General features: G+C 38.8%; 2 protein-coding genes and 1 pseudogene across 5 annotated transcripts in view; 1 reads left to right on the top strand and 2 right to left on the bottom strand.

Annotated features, from left to right (window-relative positions):
* Window positions 1-381: 381 nt before the first annotated feature.
* LOC110042022 (uncharacterized) overlaps window positions 382-18,246 on the top strand; it is a 19,534-nt gene continuing 1,669 nt past the window's right edge. Inside the window, exons 1-12 of one of the 4 annotated variants that reach the window (XR_016208550.1) lie at window positions 382-500; window positions 576-737; window positions 7,258-7,365; window positions 7,495-7,656; window positions 8,870-9,316; window positions 9,450-9,496; window positions 10,416-10,526; window positions 10,994-11,165; window positions 11,487-11,586; window positions 12,869-12,981; window positions 13,447-13,522; window positions 17,699-17,811. Coding sequence is in view for 3 of the 4 variants with exons in the window: in XM_089293977.1 (XP_089150103.1) it covers window positions 402-500; window positions 576-737; window positions 7,258-7,365; window positions 7,495-7,656; window positions 8,870-9,316; window positions 9,450-9,496; window positions 10,416-10,526; window positions 10,994-11,165; window positions 11,487-11,586; window positions 12,869-12,981; window positions 13,447-13,473 (1,548 nt within the window). In the remaining variant the exon portion in view is untranslated. Of the gene's footprint in view, window positions 501-575; window positions 738-7,257; window positions 7,366-7,494; window positions 7,657-8,869; window positions 9,317-9,449; window positions 9,497-10,415; window positions 10,527-10,993; window positions 11,166-11,486; window positions 11,587-12,868; window positions 12,982-13,446; window positions 13,523-17,698; window positions 18,121-18,246 lie in introns of those variants that run through there. The other 3 variants (XM_089293977.1, XM_089293978.1, XM_020747339.2) reach the window with 3 other exon arrangements.
* On the bottom strand, window positions 2,583-3,322 carry LOC149109120 (uncharacterized; annotated as a pseudogene).
* On the bottom strand, window positions 15,310-15,989 carry LOC149109119 (uncharacterized). The gene has a single exon (XM_089293980.1). The coding sequence runs from the start codon at window positions 15,699-15,701 to the stop codon at window positions 15,396-15,398; it is 306 nt and encodes a 101-aa protein (XP_089150106.1). The 5' UTR covers window positions 15,702-15,989; the 3' UTR covers window positions 15,310-15,395.

Genomic DNA, 18,246 nt, shown 5'->3' with positions numbered 1-18,246 from the left:
GCTACACATTTGAGACATTTATAAGATCACTGCAGATCTGTATGTCACTGAAAACTATTCAAGACCACGGGATTTTTGAACATTACTGTCATGTGTCCAACAAACTTTTTAGCAACGCCTGCGGGAGCGCTCGTCACGCAAAAACAGCGTCTGCGTAGGAGGTTAGCGTTAAACCTGATTAAATGTTTCTTTCCCCACTGTCTTCTCACCAACTTCTCCTGTAGAAAGATAAAATATCAAGTGTTCAACAGAGTAAAGAACAAATGAAGTACGCTATTCTTTGTATGGTAGGAATGCACTATTTCAGGACGTACCCTTGATTCGGACATCTTGGAGGTACCTTATTCAGGTGTGTATTTGAGACCGGGGGAATCTGGGCCTTGATATTTGCATTGCAAAAGATGCAGGACAAGCGAGTGTACCTGTCCCAGGAAATGTCAGCTGAGCAAGTCGTAGCTCAAATAAATGACTGGGACGCAGTATATAGTGGTACAACTCTGGTAATTCTGAGTTATCTGTGTTCTCAAAGAACTGGGAGTTCGAGCTGACCTAACCTGTTTTCTGTTGTCGCATAGAGGTCAGCTTTACGAAGACTTTTGCCGAGAGCGATGCTCGCGAACCATTCCGGAAGCATAAACAGTGATGAGAACGTCAGGGGTCGTTTGAATGAGCTGGAAGACACGGCAACGAGTTCCAGGTCTTCTTTTGCAGATATCTTTGACAGTACAAGCATTGAGGTGAGAAGTGAAATTATTTTCATAGAGATACAATCACTCACCACGGGCCCTGGCTTGAAAGAACAAAACAGTTGTATACTACAGGAACCGTGTACATGCATGTCGACGGATGTCGTGTGAATCTTGGGCATTAAAAAACCTTATTTTTAATTTATATAGCTAAAGGATATTAAAACACCTTCATTGGAACCATTGAAATTATTCTCTTAGCCTTGGAGGAAATTGTTTCTTCAATTGTTCATTATTTAATATAATAATCTCTTCTTTAGAGGTTAAATTTTAATAGATAAGCTTAGCTCTTCTTGGTAGAAAATTGGTCGTGCAGTTAACTTGGTCTTGAAAGATATCCAACCCGGGGACCTGTGGAAGGCTCGTTCTACGTTTTACAGTACAGTTTTCAGACATTTATTGGTAGGGAAGTATAAATTGGAAATTTATAGTTTTGGCAGCAATATTATTTTAATTTTATCATTAGCTCAACCCATGATAACAGGAAGCGTTTTAAAAACATTTCGTCAACAACTTCAAGTTGACCTTGTCAGCCTGACCTTTTTAGAACTAAAAATTCTACAGCATGCGGCAAACTTAAAGCTGCAGAAAGCTGCAAGATTTGATCACCACACTGACAAAAACTAAAATCTGTTAGTGGGTAGATGAGAAGACTAAGTTGATGAATGGATCAAAACCACTTTCAGGTCACATAACCTGGTGTGATTAAACAAATTCGGCATCTCACTCCATTTAATATTCTAGTTAAAGTTTATAATAGCCTTGTTCAACCACATTTTGATCATTGCAATGTAGTGTGGGGAAAAACTGTTGGAAGGGCCTTTCTGAAAAACTCCAAAGGCTTCAAAATTGCACAACTTGCACCCTTATGTCTGCAAGCTATGATAGTAATTTGGATGATTTGTTCCGGGCACTGGGGTGGTCAAGACTCTACTATCAAAGATTGGAACAGAAGTCTGTCCTATTGTGTAAAACATTATGTGGTATGACTCCTGACTATCTGAGATCAAGATTCGTATATCATGACAATGTAAGTGCTTATCGTTTAAGGAATACTGAAAAAAAAAATTAGTTCTTCCACGACCTCAAACTGATTATCTTTAGAGAAGTTTTTGTACAGCGGAGCTCAGTTGTGGAACAACTTACCTACAGACCTAAGACAAACATCTTCATTGACTGATTTCAAATCTAAATTAAGTCTGATTGGGGTGTGTGGTCCGATTCCCATTTATGACCAAAATCTGTGATTTTCCCTAACCTATTTATCATCATACCAGAAATTTGATACCCTATTTATGACCATTGAGGCTGACACAGTTGCCCTAAACATAATTTTTGAAGGGCTTTTTTATGGTCTTATCAATACTGATGAAAAAGTAGCTTCTTGTAAACAACATACCCAATTCAAGACTAGAGTACAAAAACCATACCCTATTTAAGGCCAAAATTGATACCCTATTTATGACCAAAACAGCTGAAAAACCATACCCTTAGGGGCCGCACATACCTATACAGCCCATGTAAGGGAGAACCCCCCTCCCCCAGGGCGATTTTCCCTACTCTATTTTTGACCTGACCCAAAATTTGATAGAGAGGGTAAGTTTCTAAAGAAACTGTGGTGCTGCGTCGGCGGAAGTATAACAAGATAATTTGGTTTTATCAACTGGGTTGATAATGTGAATTGGCCACCGTAAAGAGATTCGAAAGCTGACGTTTCAAGCGTTAGCCCTTCGTTGGAGCGAATCAAGGAACTGTGGGTTTTGTGTGGTTTATATACAGAAAGATGGAGCTACACTATTGGTTGGTGCATGGTAACGTGAAAAACAACAGATTAAATTAGTTGAATGAAAAGCATTCATTGATATGGCGAGGATTAAGAGTGCCGATTTGAAAAATAAATTTTTGTTCTAGAGTTTTGCGGCTTTCCGTGCTTCCTTGATGTAGGGAAAGGCCGCAGACTGCCATATGTTGCATAGAATGATTGGGGAGATTTAAGTGTCTTGCAACCGGTTTAGATGCGTTTTTGTCATCTTTCTCTACGTCACAAAGGTGTTCTCGGAATCGGTTGCCTAGTCGTCTCCCTGTTTCGCTGATGTATAACTTTTTGCAAAGATTGCAAGTTATGCAGTAGATGACGTTGGCTGAGCTACAGATGAAATGATCAGTGATCTTGATGGATCGTTTGGGTCCCAATATTTTCTCAACGTTGCAAATGAAAGGACATGTTTTGCATCGTGCGCGTGTGCATTTAAAAGTTCTGGGTTGATCACTAGTTTGGAATGCACTTCTGACTAAAAAGTTACCTATGTTTTTGTCATGTTTGAATGAAATTAATGGAGGTTGCGAAAAGATTCTACCAGTATCGGAATCATTTTGAAGTAATTTAAAATTTTTTAGAATGATGGATTTTATTGTGTGGTTGTGAGGGTGAAATTTGAGGGTGAATGGAATTCTATCATTATTTTCCTTCTGTGACGTTTGTAGTGCCGACTGTCGATCAATTTGTTGGGTGGGATGATAGCCCGCTTGAATGTAACAGAAGTAGGATAGCCACATTTATCAAAGAAATCGCACATTTCCTCTGAATTATGAGATTTAACTGTCACGCCAGTAAAATATAGTTAATGGAGCGTGACGTACGTTCTGAATGAGCTGTTCATGGCAGCATCACTTTCTATAGAGCTATTGAGCGGTTATATTCCAAAGGTCAGCAAACTGTAAGCCTTATTGTGGCTAAACCTAAAGCATTGTAGCTTTGTTACCTTCTGAACGTTATAACGTACCATAGCATTGGTGCAAAGCATTAAAGCACTATTCATGTTTAAGATGTTACACGTGTTAGGGTAAGCTGTTCGGTAGTACAGCCTTTTCTACTGGCTTACAAGCAGACGAATGTCTCCATATAAAAGCTCGGAAAACTGTTCAGAGTCCATTCTGAGTTCGTCTAAGCAACATAGCTATTACTTATTGTAAATCTATCGTTTAATTTTCCCTCCCTCCCTCCCTTTGGAGACGAGGTTGGTCATGTATTCCTGCATAAGAAACAAAGGGTCACTCCTGTGTGGTGCGGTTAGGTCTGCGCAGCGACTTCCCCCAAGCTTGTTTTTTCATCACCTTTGAATATCGCTTGCTAACCGATACTCTTGTCCGATCTAGTACGCGCTGTCTGTCATTCAGCTCGTAGTGCTGGGGAGATACGCGAGGTTGTTTTGTCACGCTATCGCCGGAAGTTGCATGGGCTAACCAAACGCAAGGCAGTGTTCCCCCATTAACGCCATCACGAGTTGTTTCTATTTGAGTAATAGCTCTGGTTCAATTGCAAGTCGCCACAGTTAACTTACTTTCGCTACGAACAATGTCATTAAATGAGATTTTACTGTCACGCCAGTAAAATATAGTTAATGGAGCGTGACGTACATTCTGAATGAGCCGTTCATGGCAGCATCACTTTCTATAGAGCTATTGAGTGGTTATATTCCAAAGGTCAGCAAACTGTAAGCCTTATTGTGGCTAAACCTAAAACATTGTAGCTTTGTTACCATCTGAACGTTATAACGTACCATAGCATTGGTGCAAAGCATTAAAGCACTATTCATGTTTAAGATGTTACACGTGTTAGGGTAAGCTGTTCAGTAGTACAGCCTTTTCTACTGGCGTACAAGCAGATGAACATCTCCATATAAAAGCTTGGAAAACTGTTCAGAGTCCATTCTGAGTTCGTCTAAGCAATGTAGCTATTACTTATTGTAAATCTATCGTTTAATTTTCCCTCCCTCCCTCCCCTTGGAGACAAGGTTGGTCATGTATTCCTGTATAATAAACAAAGGGTCACTCCTGTGTGGTGCGGTTAGGTCTGCGCAGCGACTTCCCCTAAGCTTGTTGTTTTTTCATTGCCTTTGAACATCGCTTGCTAACCGATACTCTTGTCCGATCCAGCACGTGCTGTCTGTCATTCAGTTCGTAGTGCTGGGGAGATAAGTGAGGTTGTTTTGTCACGCTATCCCCGGAAGTTGCATGGGCTAACCAAACGCAAGGCAGTGTTCCCCCATTAACGCCATCACGAGTTGTTTCTATTTGAGTAATAGCTCTGGTTCAATTGCAAGTCGCCACAGTTAACTTACTTTCGCTAGGAACAATGACATTAATAAGGAAAAATCAGAGTCATCACTACAAAGAATAAGGAATGGAATTCTTGACATGTGATGGATTTGAAGATGAATACAGCAAATAATTATGAGAATCTGTGGGTTTGTAGTGCACATTGGTGCATAAACCATTGCCTTTGATGGAAACTTTGATATTAAAAAAAAAATTTGATACCCTATTTATGACCTGACGCTTAAATCAATACCCTGTTTCTGTTACCTAGTTCAAACCAATGTAAAAGGCATTGTGAAGGGCTTTTGTTGATGGTGTTATTGATAATTATGAAAAAGTAGCTTCTTCTCAAAAACATACCCAATTCAAGACTAGAGTGCAAAAACCAGACCCTATTTATGAGCAAAATGGCCAAAATTGATACCCTATTTATGACCAAAACTCATGATAAACCATACCTTTGGGGTCACACATACCTATATAGCCCATATAAGGGAGTACCCTCCTACTGGGGGGGGGGGGGGGGGGCAGGATGCCCTGGCTACCAGGTTACTTGGCTATAACATGCAACTCACCTTTAGAAGTGGTACAGTCAGAGGGCAATCTTTTCAATGACCACTAAGCATAACAGAGACGAAGGCAGACAAAAGGAATGTTTTATCTTTTGTAGCCTTCTGACCTTGGCTAGCCAGGATACATGTAACCTGGCATGAACCATTTACATGGCAAAATGATAGCCCTCCTAGAAGGGTGCCTTGGGCAAGTAGACAGGGTTTCTTGGCGGGTAACCCTGCCAGGGTAACAAGGAAACACAAGTTTTCAATGTGAAAAGTTGGCTTTCCCAGAGTAGCTTGGCTAGCCAGGGCAGCCTCCCTCCATGTAAACAGGCCCTTAGCCAATAGAAAATTCCTTTTGGTGTGTCTGGTTATACTGAGGGTGGTAAAGGGGGGGGGGGGGGGGGGTATAGATCACGTTTCACAGAAAATAAAGCAGCCCTTTCACAATTCACAAAAAATACAACATTGGCATTTCATGCTTCAGGGAAAATAAAAGAGAACATTTTGGAAAATCACGGTTCATGGCAACCATGGAAATCATGATTCATGAGGAAAAAATTAGCCATTTCACATTTCACGAGAAAAAAAAAGGACTGATCATGAGTCACGAAAATACCCTTTACCACCCTCTATGCTGTCTGGTACTTAGTGTTAGTGTTACTTAAGGTGGTATGGTACCCTCAATATGGACCAAAAAGTTTGTTTAAATATGGTGAAGAAAGATCAATTGTGTGCTATTGCACTCAAGAAGAGAAATGAAATTTCTAGAGTTTTACTCAAAATGGTTGCTATGGAAAACAGCCACAGCCTTTTGAAGTAGGTTTTATAGTATTGATGCCAACACTTCCTGCTCTTTTACAAAACAAGAATTGACTGTCAAATAAGCATATCATGTAAGTTTCTGTTTTGTTCTGTGCAATGAACCTAAGTTTTGACAGTTAACTCTTATTTTCAGTGTTTTTTACAGCTTTATTTGGAAATAACCTTATTTTTTACCACACCCAGTGGACAAATCATCTCATGTCACGTGACAGATCTTAAAATGTTACGATATTTTTGGTTTATATCATTGCAACACCCAAGTTTTGGGAATTCTACTTAAAAACCTTGCAAAGTAGAAATCTTGGCGCAAAGTCAGTTGGTACAAAAGTAAACTTTTGAGAAAAATGCGCTTTAAGTTTCTTACACAAAGTATTAAGCATTTAACAAGCCACAAATAGCGGGGAAGGGGGTGCAGATTGGATCTCGGGGGAGGGGTGCAATGGTTGTTCTATTTTGTAAAAAGTTACCGCAGTTGTGGGAAATATTCCTTTTCATAAGGGAAATGAATGAGCCTGTGATGGCAATTTGAGGCAAAGCTTTTCACAAATAATTGTACCAATCGAGTCGTGCATGTCTTAAAAGTTTTTTTCTAAATAGTTTCGTTCATGTAAGTTAAAAATAATCTATATTTGTGGTCACGTTCTTATAGTAAACAGTCGTTGCTATGGCCGTTGCTGCATGAAAAAACTTATACCACGGTGTACTTTCCTTAAATTTAACACTCATCTGGAAGGAAATTCGGCAAGATCGTTTCAAAATGTTTTTGACAAGTCCTCAAGGGTCTTAAGTCTTGTATTTCCAAGAAATTGAATTTTTCATGAACATCGCCATATTTTAGGGTACCATATCCCCTTAAAGTGTCTGGTTAAACTGTCTGGTACTTGGTGTTTTTCAAAATATAGTACCATGCATCTTGATGCACTTGGCTCAACTGCCCATCACATCCTGGTTACATAGCATGTTGAAAGATGAATATTAAGAGAGAGTTGCTTTGAATGTAACACTGAAAAAGCTTGTCAATCATTTTGTTTCAGATTAGGGATCAGGACTTTCATGAAAAAGGAGATTTCAATGAAACAACAAATCTGCTGCTGACGTGTAAACGTCAGGTTATTTATCCATATTTTTACATGCTCTCATTGGTAAGTTTGAAATCAGTGAATCTGTTGTTGAGATCTCTTTGTGTGTGTATATACTAAAACATTCAGTGAATAGTGGCAGAATGTTTACCTCGATTTCAAAGAATAATTGTTACTTATTGTTTTTTTCAGGTATCCTGGAGACCATTCCACATTCAGTCTTACCATTATCAAGGATGTTCTGTACGAAAAATCCTCAACATTTTGTACACGCTGTTTATATTTCTGCTGATTATTTTTAGTTATGCATCAAGTATTATAGCATGCCAGGCAAGGCTGGAGATCAAATCTGAGGTATGGTGTATGCTTGAGTGCATTGACGAGTTTTAAAGTGCTGCTGGATTCTGAAGAAGCAGCACTATACAGTACTAAATTTACTATATTATTATCATCATCATCAACACCAACACCACCACCACTATCGTCATCATCATCATCATCATCATTATCATTATTATTATTATTTTATGATTATCCTTAAGTGCACAAGAACTTTTAAGGATAGGAGAGAAGTACATAGAGAAGCGTAAAATGTAGCTGATTGCTTCTCACACTTCATGAATGTTCTTAAAAAGACCTATGCGCTTAATAAATAACTCAACAATCATAAGTAGCAGGTTTTCTGACCTGTGCACATTATAACGCAAAAAAACGTGTACATGTGACATTGGCTGTGTGCTTTATCGAGCTATAATGAACTTGAACTGGGTAATCATAACTTTGGAATGGCTGGATTGTAATAGTACTAAAGCCTCTGTTGCCAAGCTGAAAATGGTATATTCTCCTTAATGATTGCCGAAATATTAATTTTATTATGTTGGTTCTAAGAATTTGGTGATATGTCATAACAATGCGTAGTTCCAGAAAATGTCCATACCTCTGCTGCAGAAGGGACTTTTTCTAAGATCTCCACCCCTCTGGAAATTCCAATACAGCTTCATACATTTCTTTCAATGTTTTGGTCTTACAGGACCCCAGCCCTAAGGAAATTCCATTCCCTTCTGTGTTGGGAGCATGTATATTTTCTCGATTTGCACAATATCCCTAGTAGATGAAATGATTTTGCTATTTTGCAGTCTTGACCTAACTGTGTTCTTCAGTCAACAGTGAAAGTGAAGTTGTTATTGCTGTATCAAGCTCACTTCTAACGTCACTTAAATGATCTGTTCCACCTATACCTCTCACATGATATAAAATAATGTTAACAGTTGTTTTTCTGTCCCACTTACCTAGCAGTTAGTTCGTGTTCAAAACACCAAATGGCAAAATGGGCTAATGGCACTACAAGCCAATGTGGGATACGGGTGTCTAGAATGGTAACCCTTGCTATCATTGAGAACTAACCACTGTCGAGTCATTGAACACTATTTAGGCTGACAGTAGTGTCATTTCTTGTTTTAAACATGTATTAAACATGCCCGTTGCAACACATATTAATTAGTTAGAGAACATTACTTTTCACGAGCTCTAAACTTAACAGTTACTTGTCTTTTCTCTTTTACTCTAGTCTACTTTAGCTCCAACAGTAACGATAAAGCCTACAAAAGTACAACCAATGACACACAGGAACATCAGCACAACACCTAAAACAAATCATTCAAATGTAACTACAGCAGCTACACCTACTCATACCATGGAACAGTACAAAATTATTAACAGCAACAATTCTGAAGTTTTCACCACCTCTAGTAATGCATCAAACTGGAATAATCTTACTTCAAGTGTTGTTCCTTCAACATTGGGAAGCAAGACAGGAACTCCTGAAGTTATTTCATTTGTGACCATTCTTACTCTGGCCAAGGCTGGACCAATTTGGAAACCTGCTGTGACTGAGTGTACCCATATAGTTAGCACGTATGTGGTGCCAGATCTTCTTCACTTCATGGCATTTTTGCTTGGGTTTTACATGTTTAGAATCCAGGAAAATGAAGGTCTCCATGCACTGATAGAAAAGGTATTCCCCTTCTTTGTTTTGTCTATGTGAGTGGCATACCATATCTAGAAACTAGCTATCTTCTTGTCAGTCAAAGCTACGTGCATTTCTCATGCCTTAATTCATCAATAACTGTTTACCTTTTTTGTTTCAGGTTTTCTTGCTTAGTTCAGTACCCAAAAAGATTGTCTCAAGGTTGCGGTATGTGTTGTCATATACAAAGTACTTTTCTCAGGAAGAAATTATCGTGGGAACTGTTTCATATGCCATATAATGTGGCGTCGATATTATTTCAAATAGTTGATAAGTCCTGGCTGGAGTGTGTGTGGTGTGTTCTCAGTGTCTCCTTGTTCTTGGTACCATTTAATTGTTAAGCCAGCCTGACAACTTGCTGCTGATAGTCTGCAAAGAACTAGCATCTCTTCTCTGGGAGTGGAAATATTTATTCCAAGGTATTTCATTTATATTTGGGAGGTGCGGTGGCCTCGTGGTTAGTGTGCTCATTTCTGGATTGAGCATTTCGGGTTCGAGCCCTGGCCGGGGACATTGTGTTGTGTTCTTGGGCAAGACACTTTGCTCTCACAGTGCCTCTCTCCACCCAGGTGTATAAATGGGTACCGGTGAACTTAATGCTGGGGGTAACCCTGCGATGGACCAGCATACCATCCAGGGGGGAGTAGAAATACTCGTAGTCACTTCATGCTACAGAAACCGGGATAAGCTCCGGCCTGGTGGGCCACTTGGCTTGTATGCAGACTATTTCATGCTACAGAAGCTGGAGTCAAACACCTGTGCACTGATGAGTTACCTGGTTGATACCTGGGACTGAAACTTAATTTACTCAATACATTCGAAATGCCTTCAAAAGCTTAAAATGCATTTAAAGCGAGGAACCCATTTGTGAGCACACCATTTAGCCTCCTTGTTGGTTATTTTTTTTGGTTATTTTTAGTAAAACAACTGCTCACTTGGGACTGGCTGGAACACAGCAACCAGCCCCCAACACTGCCTCAGAGCAAGTCAGAGTGGTTACAAGGATACCTACATGGGAGATGTTAGGGAGGGTTATGATAAATTGACCCCTTCAATGTGATAATATTGTATTTTCTTATAATTGCAGGTTCTTTCTGTTTGGAGGCATTGTTATGGCAATTCTTGGTGTTGGTAATTTTATACTCTTCTGTTTTGCCTTCTCTTTGGCCTCAGTAACAGGATTTAGATACAACCCAAGGTAAAACTTCTCACATAAACTGTTCGATGAGAAACAAAAAGGCTTGCTAAATGTAAACCATGGCAAGTAGCTACATTGCAACTTGGCTTACCTGGAAACCAGAGTGATAGGAGAGTAACATATCCTAGTACCACATGGCCGCAATGCTATAGCTACAGTTCTCTTCATAAATTCCCCTTCTACCCTCTACCCCCTACCCCCTACCCCTTGTATGCACTTTGTGTCTGCTCTGTGTCAATTCCAAAAAAATGCAAATGTAGTGTTGTCATTGTTTTTATTATCAGTATATTCAAACTGGAAAATAAATTAAAATCGACAATTTGTTATTAATATAACAATCCAAGAAACTTTTTAAAGTAATTAATTATATTATAATGAATTAAACCATTGTGTTCAGCATTATGAGTGACTGTACCTGTTAAATTATTGTAAACTAAGTTAGAATGTTTTTTTCTTTCCATCATTAGTGCCCAGTGGGCAGTAGTTTGTCTGATGGTGTTGGGTCAAATTGTGGAGCTATGTGTCAGTGTTGTGACCATTGTCAACTATTGTGCACAATGTGAACTGCTGATATTCTATCTTCGAGAAATTGGCTTGAGAATGGAGGAAAAAACTAAAGATCTGAGCATTATAATGAAGGTAATAATAATTATTCTTGTTTGTTTTTGTAACCTTAACCACACCAAACTTTGTCAGTTTGTATGTTAGCTGTAGTTATATTGTACATGTAATTCTAGAGCTTAAGCATAATAAAGGAATTTTGATAAGATCAGAAAAAATGCTTCTGTCAATTCTTCATTGTTACACTGAAAAGGTTATGTTTTCATATGATAGGTTTTTTAGACTTGGTTTGAATGTTCAATGTACTTTCCAAGTATTTCCATTAGAAATCAATATTATTATCCCATCTGGCTTTGTGTACTGTATTTGCTGTGACCTGACTGTTTCTCGATATTTTAGGATATTCTTGAGGTAAAGAAAAACCTCTCTAGGGTGAATGGACTTATCTCTGTGATTGCAACTCTGGTTGTGTTCAACTACTTTGAACTTGCTGTGATAGGTAACTACTTAATACAGTGCAACTATAGTAAGTACCTATGGTACAACTAAGTAAGGATACTAAGTAACAATTTCTGTTCTTGTCAATGTGATTTCTCCATTTGTCCTGCATACGTGTTTGGAAGTACAAGGTAAATGATATAAAATATGAGGCTGAAAAGGCTCTTGAAAGTGTCAAATAGTAGCTGGTTTAGTAACCATTTCGGGCTTTAGCCCTTCTTCAGGGTGTTTAGTTCCAGAAAATATCCATACCCCCCATGGAAGGGCGTTGGAAATTCTGAGGGGGATGGGGGGTCAGAGGCTAAAATTTCTGAAGTTAGGGGGGGCTCATGTCTAGTCTTTTTTCCAGAGGGTGGCAAACAGTTCACAACAAACGAAATAATACTTACTCAAATTGTTTTAACAATCGAAAAAGGAATGGAAATAAATAAATCACTTCTCTTTTCACTTGAGCTTAAATGTGTCTTGTCATTAACGTTTGTGTTTTCGCTGTGATTTTCCTGCTATCATTCCCAGAAGAACAATAGCCTCTTGTACACGAAACTAAACCTATACCAAAACCGAACCGATCTCCAGATCCCTGGCCAAGTGCCTCGTACTCGTACCCATACTTTCACAACTTACGTTTACATGAGGTCACCAGGTCCTGATGTGTTATCATGTTGAAGGAAGTACATTTACTAGAAAAGTGAGCTGCTCATTATATGAAAAAAGTGAACCACTCCATGGATACAAAAAACTGTATGCATATGCACGCATGGAAAGTGTGTACATGAAGTACAAAGTGTACAAAAGTGTGTCACAACATATGAAAACCACTGTTTTAGCATGCATATGGGTAATACGTGCTAGAAACATAGTCACAAGAAGTTAAAAAAACCCACAGCCAACAAAGGGAAGGAAGGAAGGGAAGGGGATTCTTTATTGAACACTTAATATTGGCATTTCTTTTTCTTAAGAAATAATGTCTACTGTGCTAAAGGGGAATGACCTTCTGAAGGCAACTGGCTTACCCAGCCTATCGTTAACACCTACCAACCTCCTCCCCCTAGATTGTCAACTTCAGTGCATCACAGGCATGATGGCCTAATCAGTATATCAGGCTTCCATACCTGTCTTGAAATTAAAATCAACTGCCACAAAAATTGCCAAAAGTGTTGAACTTTAACAGCAACTGAGAAATTAAGGCTGGCACATTAATGTTAAACAATTACTGTAAGTTACATTATTAAATGCTTTGCAGCAGACTTGTACATTTGTGTGTGTATGTGTTTCCTTTTCAGGAGTCCTTAACTTGGCTCTGGAACTTTCCCACATAGAATGTAAAACTCAGCTGATGTATAGAGTGTTTGCTCCATTGATCTATTTCACATTGGTTATATTCCCTATTAGCATAGTAAGTATTGGACCAGTCATACAGCCCGGGCTGAGGCAGCATGTTCAGTATACAGTCAAATCTCTATTAAGTGGTCATCCTCTGGAAAAAGCTGGGTGACTGCTTCGTAGAGGTTGACTGCTCAAAAGAGGTTGTCAAAATTTAGCGCATTATTGGACAAAAAAACTGAACACGATGACAAAATTAAGCACTCAATCTACATTTATTGTTCCTAACAACTGAAATGCGAAATATATCTAAGAAGTCCATGCACCATTCAACAGATTTTAAACAATTGTTGGATGAGGTTTTTGTGATATCCAGAATAATCAAGTTCGAAGTAGGGGTTATCTTTAACCTTTATCGATAACATTTACTGAGACCTTGATTACTATGGATATCACAAAAACCGAATCTAATAATTGTTTTATTATACGCTGAACAAAAAAAACCATGAAAGTCATGTTTTTGCTTCATCACTGACAGCAAGCAACACGAAGTGCACGAACTTGACATGGTTACCCTTAGAATTCAAGCGTCAAGCATCTTTGCCTTAAAGCAGGTAATTGCATCTCATTTAACATGACATGAAAAAATCATTCGTGGTCGTCTGTGATTTGGGATTGCATAACTTAATTTGATGAAGTAAGTCACTGACTTTGTTCAGTGCCAACAAGAGTTCTTCGTGACCTTAAAACTATGCTCCAGTTGACCACCTAATGTTACAAGATGACTGTTCAACAGAGGTGAATTACAATGAAATTAGCCAATTGGGAAGTCCAAATGGTGACCACGTCTGCTTAATAGAGGTGACTGTTTTGTGGAGGTCAAATAATAGATATGTGAAGCGCATCTTGGGAATTTGAATGGTAACCTGTTAAGAGTCCCTGTCCATAAAAATGGGAAATAACTCGGCAAGGGTCGAAAATTCGATTTCGCTCATATTTTTATGGTAGATAGGCTAGGGCATGACAAAAACTACTGGATAGTTTTTTTGGCAAAATATCCTTTTATTCCAAAGAAATATGCAAATTACCAAATTCCGTTAAAATCGTCATTTGACGCACCATTTTATTAAACTAGTTTGAGAGCCTCGCATGCAAAACCACAACATTCTTCCGTCTTTAAAACACTCAAATATTTTTGTGCAACGTTTTAATGTATACTGGGTTGATTTTAGGGAATGTTGCGTTGTCTTTTTGGGTGAACAATAATTAAATTTCGAAGACATGTATTTCATTCACTTAAAAGTACTTCGTGAATATAATTAATTTTCACCATGTGCGAAACCTTCAAATGGACCAAGCTTCTGGTGATTGAATAGCAGAAGGATGGTCTACAGATTCCTGTAAAAATTTCTTCGGGCAAATGATTGTGAGCGACGCGACAGCTTTTCAAAGTACGTCAAAAATGCAAATATTTGACCATCCGTCGTCAAATTTCAATTTACGAGTTAGACGTATATTTTAGCATGCGCCACATGACTTGACCTATGTTAAGCTGAAATAGACACAGAGCTGATAATTTCGAAATGTTCTAACCTTATTTGCTGTAAAAGGCAGGTCCAAAGCCGATTTGACGTGTTTTTAGTCGATCTCTCACCATTCGTCGCACATAAAGCAGATGTTTGCTTTTGTTTACACAAGGTTAACCTCCGATGTACATCGCCTACTGTCAACCTATTATTGGTCGAATACTATGAATTTGTGACCATCTTTCTGCGCATATGAACATCACTGCATCTAAGTCTAAAACGGCTGAGTCATTTGTAGATAGTTGCTTGCTTTGCGCTGCGCCAAAATATTGCGTTTGATCGATTGCTGACCATTGCTGATAAGCGTGTCGGCGCATCACAATCTTACAGCCGTTATTGTTCGTCACGCAATGCTGTCACGGCATATGCTGCACATTTTGATCTATGTTGTATAGAGTACTCTCAGGATAAGTGAAACAATTTAATCATTGTTCATCTGTTTTTTCATATATATAATAATATATGTGTATATTTATATAATTTTATTCTTTTGTGTACGTGGCCTCGGTCCAAATCACGTTTGTTGTACGCATTGTTCTGATGTTTCAGACTGATAAAGCTAGTACCTGTACTCACTAGAATTTTAAGAAAATCGCCATAAAAAATTATAGATTAATGAAGCAAGAACTAGCTGAAATAAAAATAGGAAATCACAACGTGTCTAATTCGTGAGAAAAACAGACTAAATTTAATTAGTAATTACGTGAGTAAATAGCCCTGGCCATGCCATTTTATTTGGCGTATTTTGTTTGCTTAGGGTCCGGACGCACTGGACTGACAAAATTTGTTTGGCCCTTCCAAAAATCTCGACAAAATTTGTCTCTGCCAAATTTTTAATTTGTCAAGCGTGGGCGCACTGAATCACAGCAAAATATTTGTTAACCACAAGTGTCAATCACAATCACCGCTCTTCCTCTGGCTCAAACGAGTCGTACTTTGCCGCTTGTTTCTTTGAACCTTTGCCCCTTTTTCTGCTCTCGTCTGCTCTTGAATCCTCAGCTTGGCTGCTTTCAATTTGATTACATGTAGTCGTGAAACTTTCACTTGTACTTGTACTCGGCTGACTCGGGTGGACATACGGATGTACAAATTGAGCAGAGCTTGGTCCTGGAGATGCAGCTGGAACGTTAACGTAGACTTGGGAACCGTAATAGTTGTACTGTGCGAACGGATCGTCATGGAGCATACCGAGGTACGAATCTTCCATGTTTATCGTTTGATTGCCGCGCAAATATAAATTTAATTTTGGCGGGCTTCGAACTGAAATACTCCGACTAAAAATAGAGATCAAATTTTCTTGATTGACATTTTCCTTCAAATCATGGCGTGTAAATTGACAAATCTGTCCGGTTTCACGCCTGACAAAAAATTTGTCCTGCTCCGAGGCAGGACGACGGCGTCTTTGAAGTTTGGTAAGCCTTGACAAAATTTGGTAGATCTAAAAATCACCGGACGCACTTGTCTCAGGGAAATGATGACAGATTTTTTCGCAAAATAAACAAAAATTTGCCCAGTGCGTCCGGGCCCTTAGTGGCGAGGCATTGGTATGTAACAGAAAATAGAGGACTGTTGTCAATACAGTCCAAAGTTATCGTCAGTGAAATATTGTAAATAAAACACCTATTGACCGGTTACCTCCGCGGCCATCATTTGGTCATTCCGATTACGGTTTCATTATTGTCTTTACCTCTATTAAGGGGCCAACCAAAATTTAAGAACTTTGTTTTGGAAGGGGCGATGGCAGATAAGAGTCTGAAATTGAAGGTGCATGACGAGTGATAATTCAAACACACGTCTATCATGATTGTATTGAATTGACTCCATTTTCACCAAGAGATTTATAGCCCGATAGTGAAAAATTAAATATTCAAGGTACACCAACCTCTATTTAAGCGGCTAGCCCCATTGAGCGGTCGCCACCCATTTCCCCGAGGGTAGCCCACTGTATTACATGGACTATTACATGTAAACCAAAAATAATTGCATGGCGCGAAAAGACCTAGGTATGAGTTTAGCGTTACAGTATTACGCAGGGGCATGGTAGGCAGCGGTGGTCGGGTAAAAGATAACAACAGGGGCAATGGTAAATTATTCATTCTTTTCATTTCTTAATTTAATCTCTTCCTACTCAACACGATTGTGTGCTCCCAGTGATTCCAAGCCTTACGGAGTCTTACGTATTAGGATAGAAATTGTCCCACCCGTACCCGCTAAAATGGGATGACAGAATTGCGTGACGAACAAGGAACCGCTGCAAGCAAGGATTCAAGCCATCAAACCATGATGATCAAACGTAATATTTTGGTGTAGTGCAAAGCAAGCGACTATCTACGAATGACTTAGCCGTTTTTGACTTAGATGCAGTGGTGATCATATGTGTCGAACGAGGGTCACAGATTCATCGTATTCGACCGTTAAATAAGTTGACAGTTGGCGATGTACATCGGACGTTATGTAAACAAAAGTAAACTTCTGCTTTTTGTGCGACGAATGGTGAGAGAAACACGTCAAATCGGCTTTGGACCTGCCTTTTACAGCAAATGAGGTTAGAACATTTCGAAATTATCAGCTCTATGTCTATTTCAACTTAACATAGGTCAAGTCATGTGGCGCATGCTGAAATATACGTCTAACTCGTCTAACTAAATTTGACGACGGATGGTCAAATATTTGCATTTTTGACGTACTTTGAAAAGCTGTCGCGTCGCTCACAATCATTTGCCCAAAGAAATTTTTACAGGAATCTGTAGACCATCCTTCTGCAATTCAACCACCACAAGCTTGGTCCATTTGAAGGTTTCGCACATGGTGAAAATTAATTATATTCACGAAGTACTTTTAAGTGAATGAAATACATGTCTTCGAAATTTAATTATTGTTCACCCAAAAAGACAACGCAACATTCCCTAAAATCAACCCAGTATACATTTAAACATTGCACAAAAATATTTGAGTGTTTTAAAGACGGAAGAATGTTGTGGTTTTGCATGCGAGGCTCTCAAACTAGTTTAATAAAATGGTGCGTCAAATGACGATTTTAACGGAATTTGGTAATTTGCATATTTCTTTGAAATAAAAGGATATTTTGCCCAAAAAACTATCCAGTAGTTTTTGTCATGCTCTAGCCTATCTACCATAAGAATATGAGCGAAATCGAATTTTCAACCCTTGCCGCGAAATTAAGAATTTGTCTGATTTTTTCAGGCAGGCACTCTTAATAGATAGAGGGTGACCGCTTAACAGAGGGCCGCTTAATAGAGGTTTGACTGTAATAGGGTCTGTCTGCGGTGATATTCATAACTGAGCTTGTGGAACAGGTATTTGTCAAATGTGTTGCTAAATAACACGGCATATCCTGATGTGTTATCATGTTGAAGCAAGAACTTGTGGAATAAGCGAGTGTGTTTTCCCTACTTCGTCACTGGACAGTACATACAGCTAAGCTCTTTTTCATGATTCTCTCATGATAAATTCACATCACATTCAAGTCATTCTAAGTGTTCCAGTTGACATTTTGCTACTCAAAAAGTTTCAGTAGTTAACTTTGGTGTGATGTTTTTCAGGCCAAGCTGGCTGGCCAATATTCATACTAAATATCAAGCAATTACCAAAAAAAACATTAACAATGGACGAGAAAACTGCTTTCTTTGAAAGCAAATCAGGCATATGAGTCAACAGCCAGTGTCTGTCATAGTTTTGACTCACGACAGCGTAGGTTCCAATCATTAGCTGATGTGTTTACAATTTTTGTA

The sequence above is a fragment of the Orbicella faveolata genome, unplaced genomic scaffold, assembly GCF_042242905.1.
Source record: "Orbicella faveolata isolate gen_17 unplaced genomic scaffold, um_ofav_v1 contig_25, whole genome shotgun sequence".
NCBI classification, from domain to species: Eukaryota; Metazoa; Cnidaria; class Anthozoa; order Scleractinia; family Merulinidae; genus Orbicella; species Orbicella faveolata.
The sequence above is the reverse complement of the archived record's forward strand: the minus strand, read 5'-3'. Positions and strand labels throughout refer to the sequence as shown.

Coding starts and splice junctions, on each gene's coding strand:
- LOC149109119 (XM_089293980.1), bottom strand. CDS start 15,701: ATGGAAGATTCGTACCTCGGTATGCTCCATGACGATCCGTTCGCACAG.